Consider the following 10,555-nt stretch of genomic DNA (forward strand, 5'->3'; position numbering starts at 1 on the left):
TCTAATACAGCTAATAGCTTTGGGCAAATTTATGGATGCAAAGGTGAATTAAAGACATGACTACTTCAGCAATCACCAATCAAACATTTTAATGAAATATGTGTACATCAATCTCGTTCCTTAACCATAATTCGAAGTCTGTTACGAACATTTTCAACAGATACATTCATCTTTTTGCACATTCCAAGAAGTGCTGGGTTGTTTTTAAGGGTGTTTTGAATACTCCGTACCCTGATGATCTTTTTCTGGATGTCAAATTGGAAGGCCAGTCTGAGCATTGCTAGGAATTCTGGTGAATAGCACAACCTTCTCCTTTCACGCTGTAAAGATTAAGAGGTCAATTATTAAGCAGTAACCCAAGTGAATTCAATCAATTAATTATATTATTACCTCCACAGGTCATACCTTACCTTTCTAGACGTTTTGGCAGTAAGCTGTTTGCCAGAGTGGAGCTTCTTTGTCACTGTAACTTTCTTCCCATTATCGCCCTCTTCTCCCTTCTTGCTCTTTCTTTTAACCGCTCTTGTTTTCTGAATCCTGCAAGCCTTTTGAGGGATCTTTTTCTTTTCAGGGATCTTTTTCTTTTGAGGTCTTGTAAGGGGCAGAGGAGGACTTTTCCTTTTTTGCAGCAGCTTGGAGAAATCTGTATTACTCAGAATGTTGTCAAGTTCATCCATCTCTGAGTCGCTGTCAGTAACTGCACTCTCAACCTGTGCAAAATATAAATGATTAGGAACTAAAGCACGCTGTAAAAATAGGGTCAATTCCGACAAAGCAACATCCATAAATTCTACTTACTGTATGGAATACGTTGGACTTGGGCTCCTGGTAAGGTGGAATGATCTGAGAGAACCGGGTCTCCTCATCCAGTTCATCCTCTAAAAAAACTGGTTTGAGTTCAATATACGTCTCTTGGTCCTCTAATTCATCAGGTGTTATGTGTACCTGTCCAGACAGACACGTAATAAGGAACTGCAACACGTTGTGATGTACAGTTAATGTGAAACAATCAACTTCCAAGAATTCTACTTACCTCTTCCATGTTCTGGGAGTTATCTAGCTGGTTATTTGGATTAACCAGAGACAACCCAAGATTTTCCTCCAGCTTCTCTTCGGTCTGGTTCACATGGCAAGAATAGGCAGACACGTGATAAGGAACTGCAACACGTTGTGATGTATAGTTAATGTGGAACAATCAACTTCCAAGAATTCTACTTACCTCTTCCATGTTCTGGGAGTTATCTAGCTGGTTATTCAGATTAACCGGTGACAACCCAAGATTTTCCTCCAGCTTCCTCCAGCTTCTCTTCACATGGCAATAATAGGCTGTCCCGGTCTCTGCTTTCTCAATCCGATGACGCATGACAATTCTTGCAGTGTGTATGGATTTGAATGGAGAGATGGCGGCATTTATAGCCTTAGCTTGCCTACGTCATCTTGCTATTCAAACAGATAATAGACTATGCCTCCTAATTTGAATAGGCCAATCACATCCACTAACAGAAAATATACGCAATGTTCCAAAACTGCTACATGAACTTCCAGAAAAGCTACGCAATATTCCAAAACAACTACATGAACTTCCAGAAAAGCTACACAGTGTTCCAAAACAACTACATGAACTTCCAGAAAAGCTACACAGTGTTCCAAAACAATTACATGAACATCCAGGAAAGCTACACTATGTTCATCTAATACAGTTAATAGCCTTGGCCAGCTTTATGGATGCAAAGGTGAATTAAAGACATGACAACTTCAGCAATCTTTTTTATTTTTTATTGTGGTATACTATGACCAATATTATATAATAAATTATTAGCAGCAGGCCGAACAGGACTGCCGCCAAAGACAGTGTGAATAGGTCACACGGATTGCCACAGGTGCATCTGCAAGAAAAATGAATAATTTTAGTGAAAATAGTGGCAAATTAAATTGATTAGTAATATGCACAATATCAGTATAGAAAAGAGGAACTAAACTTGCCTGCAGGACCCTCCAATTTCTTCCACATCTGGGCGGCCAATCGGTATATTTGGGGGAACTGCTACATGAACAGGCACTATTACTGTGGTGAAGCCAGACAGTAGTATAGAATTTCATTAATATTTTTTACAGTAAAACTTTTGGACATAATGACTTAAACACAGAGTGAAAAGTTCCACATACCTGACATTTCTTCACCAAGATTTCCTTTCCAGCTTCACGCTTTTCCTCCAGCTTCTCTTTGGTCTGGTTCAAGATTTGGCTTGTCCTAGTCGGTGCTTTGTCAATCCGCTACATAACGATTCTTGCAGTGTGTATGGATTTGAATGGAGAGATGGCAGTATTTATAGCCTTAGCTCACCTACGTCATCTTGCTATTTTTACATCCTGCAAATCTATTGGTTATTGGTATAAATACTGGAGCAAATGAATTGGTTCAAATTATTGTCTGCAAGCCTGTGGAAACATATAAAAGGGGGATGAATCCAAAGGCACCCAACAATGGACTGGCAAATATTCCAAATATTACTATTGCTGACCGTCAAATGTAGCAGCGTCCTGATCAACTCGACCAACAAGAAACTTGTGGAGAAGGCGGTTGGAGGAGGCGCAGCACTGGACTGCCAATTCACCCTCGCCCCAGATGACCTTGGACCTCTGGAAATTGAGTGGACTCGGCTGTCTAACCCTGGACTAACAGAGGACCCAGTAATCATTGTGTATTCCGCCGGGCAGATCTATGACAACTACTACGTGCCACTCAAAGGCAGGGTCCACTTCATTTCAATGGATCCAAGGAAAGGAGATGCCTCCATTAACCTGCTACTACTGACACCCTCAGATTCTGGGACTTACAGGTGCCAAGTGAAGAAGGTCCCTGGTATCCAAAGAATTTCGGTTATCCTCCGGGTGATACATGCTCCCTCCAAGCCAAGTTGTCACACAAAGGGCACTGAAGAGGTGGGCAGAAATGTGGTGTTGCACTGCAATGCCCTGGAAGGTGCAATCCCCATCGACTACAACTGGCAGAGAACCACCGGACCCTACACGCTACCATCCTCTGCCCGCTTGGATGCTGTTGCAGGCACGCTCCACATCCCAGTAGCAGAAGAGAGGGATTCAGGGACCTATAGCTGCATTGCCAGGAACCGGGTTGGAATGGAGGGCTGCTTTTTGGAACTAAAGATTATTCCTCCTTCCATGGTTGGCATGGTAGCAGGAACAGTAGTGAGCAGCCTCCTGGTCCTTGCTGTGATCACCTTCAGTGTCTACCACCGCTACAAGTGCAAGGAGGAAATGGTGGAAGAAGACACCGCAAATGACATTAGAGAGGATGCAAGTCCCCCGAAACACAGAAGATTAGCCATCACAGACAATGTGAATGTCACAAGCAGCACCACTGACCTCTAAAATGAGAAATTACTTTGACTTGAATGAGAAAATAAAAAAAAAAGAACAAAAACTTACTTTGTTTGTCTTTCAAATATCTTTGAAAATGAAATTAATTGTATTAAAACACAAAATATAATATCAAAGAGTTTCACTCCATGAGGTGCTCATGATGTGGACTTCAGGTTCACCCAAAGTCGGGTAAACATCCAGTTAATACTCCAGAAGGGCAACCTGAACTTCCATATATATTACCTATCTTCCACATTTACTACCTCACACCCAGGCAGGGACCCTTTAGTGAAAGTGTGCGGGGAAATGAGCACCTAAAGTCGGGTAAATATCCAGTTAATACTCCGGAAGGGCAACCTGACCTTCCACATATATTACCTTACTTCCAGATGTACTACCTCTGACCCAAGCAGGGACCCTGTAGTGAATGACTGCGGGGAAAGAAGCACCTAAAGTCGGGTAAACATCCAGTTAATACTCCGGAAGGGAAACCTGACCTTCCACATAGATTACCTTAATTCCAGATGTACTACATCTGACCCAGGCAGGGACCCTGTAGTGAATGTCTGCGGGGAAATAAGCACATAAAGTCGGGTAAACATCCAGTTAATACTCTGGAAGGGAAACCTGAACTTCCATCTATAATACCTTACTTCCACATGTACTACCTCACACCCTGGCAGGGACCCTTTAGTGAATGTCTGCGGGGAAATGATCACCTTAAGTCGGGTAAACATTCGGTTAATAGTCCGGAAGGGAAACCTGAACTTCCATATATATTACCTTACTTCCAGATGTACTACCTCTGACCCAAGCAGGGACCCTGTAGTGAATGTCTGCGGGGAAAGAAGCACCTAAAGTCGGGTAAACATCCAGTTAATACTCCGGAAGGGAAACCTGACCTTCCACATATATTACCTTAATTCCAGATGTACTACATCTGACCCAGGCAGGGACCCTGTAGTGAATGTCTGCGGGGAAATAAGCACATAAAGTCGGGTAAACATCCAGTTAATACTCTGGAAGGGAAACCTGAACTTCCATTTATAATACCTTACTTCCACATGTACCTCCTCACACCCTGGCAGGGACCCTTTAGTGAAAGTGTGCGGGGAAATGATCACCTTAAGTCGGGTAAACATCCGGTTAATAGTCCGGAAGGGAAACCTGAACTTCCATATATATTACCTTACTTCCACATGTACTACCTCACACCCAGGCAGGGACCCTTTAGTGAATGTCTGCGGGGAAAAGAGCACCTAAAGTCGGGTAAACATCCAGTTAATACTCCGGAAGGGTACCCTGAACTTCCATATATATTACATTACTTCCACATGTACTACCTCACACCCAGGCAGGGAGCCTTTACTGAATATGTGCGGGGAAATGATCACCTTAAGTCGGGTAAACATCCGGTTAATACTCCAGAAGGGCAACCTGAACTGCCATATATATTACATTACTTCCACATGTACTACCTCACATCCAGGCAGGGAGCCTTTACTGAATGTTTGCGGGGAAATGAGCACCTAGAGTCGGGAAAACATACAGTTAATACTGCGGAAGGGCAGCCTGGTGCTATTCGGGAACTTCTGATGGGGAATTTATGCCCCCTTGTGGCCATTTGGTGGTATCACACTAGCAACTTTCAAAGACTGAAAAAAAATAGTTAAATGTCTTAATTTTTGAAACAAGTTACAAATATAAACAACAAAAATCTAAAAGTAGCTCCTAATTTTTTTTTGTTAATTTCTGTGAACACTTAGTCCTTAACTGGAATTCCAGAGTTTCTACTTGGAAGTGCGCGGGATTTGGAGGCATCCATTGACATTACATCTGATGCGCTAACTGCATTCGCTAACCTTGGAAGTGAAGTAGCTTTTGTGGAAAAATTCCAAAGAGACTACCGATATCTCCAAGTGGGCTACATGAAATTCCAGAAGTGCTACACCGAGTGCCAACGTGGTTATAACCCTAACCCTAACCCTAACCCATAGTGCCATTTCATTTCAATAACTTTCTTTTCATAACCCTAAACCAGATCTTTACCCTAAACCTAACCTCAGTATTGGACATATTGGACCCCCATCAGAACATCTACCCCATTATAATGCATAACCCCAGATTCCCTCACTCTAATAACCGGCTTAACTCAGTGTGTTTTCTTTTCAAGTGTTTATTTCTTTTTCTCTTGAGAAGGGAATGTCTAAAATGGTAGCTAGGGTTTGAAGGGTCATACCACCAACTCTTTGCCATCCAACATTTGTGAACATGTCAGCATGCTTCATCAAACTATAAGATTAGCCTGTGCCCGTGCGCAAAAGTATCCTTCATGTGGCTCGCGAGGGCTCCATGGAGGTATTTTTATTCCCCTAACTCATAAACCTAACCCCTAACCCTAACCCCTAACCCCTAACCCTAACCCCTAACCCTATCAAGGTACGCTTTCATCCTATACTCTAACCCTAACCCTAACCATCAGTGGGTTACATATTGGACCCCCAGTATAATAGCTACCCCATTAGAATATCGGCCCCATTATAATACATAACCCCAGATCCCCTCGCTAGAATGACCAGCTTAATACAGTGTGTTTTCTTTAAGTGTTTATTCTTTTTCTTTTCTTTCTGATAAGGGAATGTCTAAAATGGTGGCTAGAGTTGAAGGGTTATACCACCAACTCTATACCATCCAACACGTGTGAACATGTCAGCATACTTCACCTAAGTAGAAGATTAGCCTGTGCCCGTGCGCAAAAGTATCCTACATGGGGCTCGTGAGGGCTCCATGGAGGTATTTTTATTCCCCTAACACATAAACCTAACCCTGAAACACTACATTACCCAGAAAACCTGAATTACCCATTGGGCCTACGCATTCATCCTATACTCCTAGACCGGTCATGGCCGGTTGGTAGTATTTATCCCTATACCCCTCTTTTCAAGCTCTACGACCTTTCCTTCCGGGGTTTAAGGACTCAAATGTGTTTAAAATAGCCAAAAATGATCGTAGGGGGTAAAAGAGGTCGTTTTTTTAATCCGTATACCCCTATACTTACACCTAACCATGTTATGAACACATTAGGAAAAAATATACATCATTACTTGCTGGATTGAAAACGGAACCATTTTCACCTTCTGTGTTAGGCAATGATACAAAATAAATGTCTTAGATGTTGCCACTAGGGGTCACTGTCGCTCATCACTTGATGCTGTTCACTCCCATTCATACTGCACTCTCCCAAAGGAATGAATTAGTGACTTCTGTTTGAGTATATTACTCTATGTTTCCCCTCTTCTGCCTTCTGCCTGTAGACTTCTCAGTCTATGTGTGACCCATCAAGATAAATCAGCACTATGTCAGTTCAGTGACACACTGCTTCACCTGATAAAAGGCAGAGAGACTGGGAAACTTCTGGAAGCATGCAAAACATTTAACTGTTTTATTTATGAGCTAAATGTCTGGAATATGTTTCCTCTGCTTTGATTTCAAGCATGTATGTTTGCAATGCAAATCACCTTTGCCCACTTGGTTCATATGAGTAGAAAGATCTTGTTTATGATCTGGGTTTATTGCTGTTATTGGAATTGTCATTATTAGTTGCTGTAATATTTTGGAGAGTTTGCTCTCATTCTAGTTTCTATTTCTCCACATTGATTAAAGTTCAGAGTGTTCTGCCTCCTGAACCTGAGACCAGAGATAAGTTCTTACAATGTAAGCTAAACACCTGATAGCCTGCTGTAACTATTATTACCTTGGACTCAAAAACTTTAGTAAACTGTTATGAAGAACATATATGGTAGGTAAACTTAAGGTTTGTGTGTGTGTATTTGCTAATATGCAGGTTTCTGCTGTAGATGTGGTGTGTGTGTGTGTGTGTTTGGTGCAAAATGTATTTTTAATCATTCATTGTTTACTTCATTGGTAATTAATCAGAGCTGAGGTATAATGGTATAATCAGTGATCTGTTGTTCGGCGTAGGACTGAAGCTAGGTTAATCAATTGTCTTTTTAGCACATTAAGTTTAGCGAGCTGATTGAGAACAGGAAATATTAGCTTGTCAAAGGCTGTTCTTTATCCAAATCATGTGGTTTATGTCAACCAGGCTCAACTTGGGCACAGATTTCAAAGGCATGGCTGAGGAAGAAGAGTGTTTGGGTGTTGGACTAGTCTGTAACCTTGCACATATAATTATAATAATCATTATGTCAACTTGCCATAAACACAAAAATAGATATTAGCATATTTTGCTAATGTTAAGTTGTCATGACAAAGAAATTTTCTGGTCATGTCACTTTGATTAATGTCAAGTTGTCATAATAAGGACATCCCAAACAAATGTATTGTCAAGTTGTCATGACAAAGACAACTTCTGGTCATGTCACTTTGATTAATGTCAAGTTGTCATAATCAAGACAACCTAAACAATGTCAACTTGTCATGACAAAACCCGAATGACACTTAACGGCAGCAGTCATTAACGTTAATGACATTGACATAATGTTTATGACACGTTCATGACTGTGTCATATCACAGTTATGACAGTGTCATGTCGCTACTATGACGCTTACCTTCAAATAAAGTGTTACCCAAAAATGTACCAATCGCAAAAAACAGTCAATATTCGACTGTGGTGTTTGCAATAGATGATTCGAGAAGGTCTTGTCAATTAATTATTCCTTGTCAGCTGAATCGGTAACGCTCATACAAGAACTCATCATGATGGAATAATGGATCTTGGTGATCGCAAAGAACTCTCTTCCTACGCTAATCAAACTATCTAATATGACTCCTTGGTCAATGGGATCCCTCCTTTTGCTGGGTTTGTGTCAAGCTTATCCAGCTACACTTAGGTTAGCCTGCGCTGGAGCAGGTTAGTGCTAATTGATTCTGGTTTCTATGGTGATTTATCGAAAGTTACTTCGTCTAAACAAAAAGAGAGGCGTTTTTTATTTTAGCCTGGAAATTAGCTTGCTTAACCGCTTAGCGAGCAACGCCGAATAGGGCCCTGATCTGTTTAACTCTGCCAGCCTGAGATCGAGCTATGACTCAAGTCAACAAAAACATAAACACACACACACACACATTTTAATTATTTATTTGAATCCACCAATCATATTCTTTACAGAAAGGATTAAAACATTTCTCAGAGGTTAAATACAGCTTAGTGACTCATGGGTACAAGAAACATCTCCTACGCCAAACAGCAAGACTACCTATAACAGCTGATACAGAGCAGAACTTGACTAGTTGTTTGGATTGCCTCTTACTAAGTCCTGCCAGTCATAGACCACTGACCGAAAGCTTATGGACATGCCCCAGACTTCCAAATATCAAAACTACCAGCTTGCATGTATAGCCTAGGTCTCTTATTTTAGCAACAATGGGCTGGTATTTGGTCAGTTTGTCAAGGAAGGCTATGTCCATGTAGAGGTCATAGATACAGGCTACCTCCAGGATTATTACCTCTCTTTAACCTTGTCCAAGAAAAAGACATCAGGGGTGTTGAGGTCGACAATGCGGTCGTGGCGTGCAGTACAAAGTCCTTTGTATTTATTACATCCATTGACAATATGAGCAATGGATTCTAAATGTTGGGTGGGATTGGAGTGCATTATGCAGTGTGGATGATGGTTGTTCGGGTACCACAATGCCAGGTTGTACTTAGTTGGCAGCACCTGTAGTCTGGCTTTCACAGTAAAGCAGAGGATGTCCTCTCCTACAGCAGCATTCCTGTAAACTGTATGTGAGACGGAGTGGTCAGCAAAGTCAAGGCATGCCAACTTACCCTGCAGTCTCAGTCCAGTCCAATGTTGTTTTGCCTCTGCCTGTTTAATGTTCAGGAGGGACTTTCTTGCAGTTTTGTTGTTGAGTGTTTGTTGTGTCCCATTGTGGTAGACAGTAGCCTCCACATTAACAGCCGGGTCTGTGACAACTGCATGAGATGCGTCAGGTGCAGGGTGTACATTTTCTTTCTCCCATCTCAGTTGAACTGCCGCTCTGTTGCACAGGTCATTGAGGTCCGGCCAGTCTGACCGAACACCATAGCCTGCAGCTTGGGTGTCCAGCTTGCCATTACCTCACACACACACACACACACACACACACACACACACACACACACACACACACACACACACACACACACACACACACACACACACACACACACACACACACACACACACACACACACACACACACATAGAGTTGATCAGCCTGCCTTTACATCCTGCATCTCTGCTGTTTTGTTTCTCTTCTGTTGTGATTCAGGAAGAGCAGGTTTAAAGGAATTAGGCCTGGAGGATTAACCATGAGTAAATGCTTTCAATGAGGAAACATCAGCTTGTTATTATTTCAGGGGTGTGAGACACACACACACACACACATTCAAACATATGGACACAAACACACACACACACATATTCAATTCAATTCAATTTCTTTATTTCGCCATGCACACAGGTACTAGGAATTTTTATTGGTGTTCTCAATGCCGGCTGGAGCATTACAAATAGAACAGAACAAAGGGACAAGACAGAACAACAATACAAGAAAGTACCAGTATGACCATGGAGGAAGTGCAATAATAGAAATGTTAAATAAGTTTAATAAATAAAGTGCTGAGAGGAGCCATTAAGCTCATGTGCAAGGGCTGTTTATGAGGGTTATTGCTTGGGGGAAAAAACTATTGAGGTGACGTGAGGTTTTTCTCATGATGGCCCTATATCGCCGTCCAGAGGGGAGATGGTTAAAGAGGCAGTTGGCAGGATGTGAGGGGTCTACTGTGATCTTCACAGCTTTCCTGCAGGATCTGGAGCTGTGAAGGTCCTTGATGGAAGGCCGATGATGCACTCTGCAGCCCGTACGACTGTTTGGAGCCTGGCCTTAGAGCGGGCAGAGGCAGAGTCAAACCAGACCGAGTGTGAGGATGTGAGCACACTCTCAATGATGGCCCTGTAGAACTGCATCATGATGGGGGGGGGGGGGCTGACATGAAGTCCTCTCAGCTGCCGAAGGAAGAACAGGCGCTGCTGGCCTTTCTTCACAAGTTGAGTGATGTTATTGTCCCATTTTATTGTGTTGGTGATGGTTGTGCCAAGGAATTTGAAATGTTCGACTACAGTGACAGATGAGTTGTTGATGACAAGTGGGGGGTATGTCTGAACC

General features: G+C 42.2%; 1 protein-coding gene across 1 annotated transcript; it reads left to right on the plus strand.

Moving 5' to 3' along the window:
• Window positions 1-2,484: 2,484 nt before the first annotated feature.
• On the plus strand, window positions 2,485-3,393 carry LOC308377696 (coxsackievirus and adenovirus receptor homolog; the record flags this gene model as incomplete). The annotated part of the gene is made up of 1 exon (XM_080854435.1): window positions 2,485-3,393. The coding sequence occupies one exon, from the start codon at window positions 2,485-2,487 to the stop codon at window positions 3,391-3,393; it is 909 nt and encodes a 302-aa protein (XP_080710561.1).
• Window positions 3,394-10,555: the final 7,162 nt, after the last annotated feature.

The sequence above is a fragment of the Sprattus sprattus genome (genome assembly GCF_963457725.1).
Source record: "Sprattus sprattus genome assembly, chromosome: 16".
Lineage (NCBI taxonomy): Eukaryota > Metazoa > Chordata > Actinopteri > Clupeiformes > Clupeidae > Sprattus > Sprattus sprattus.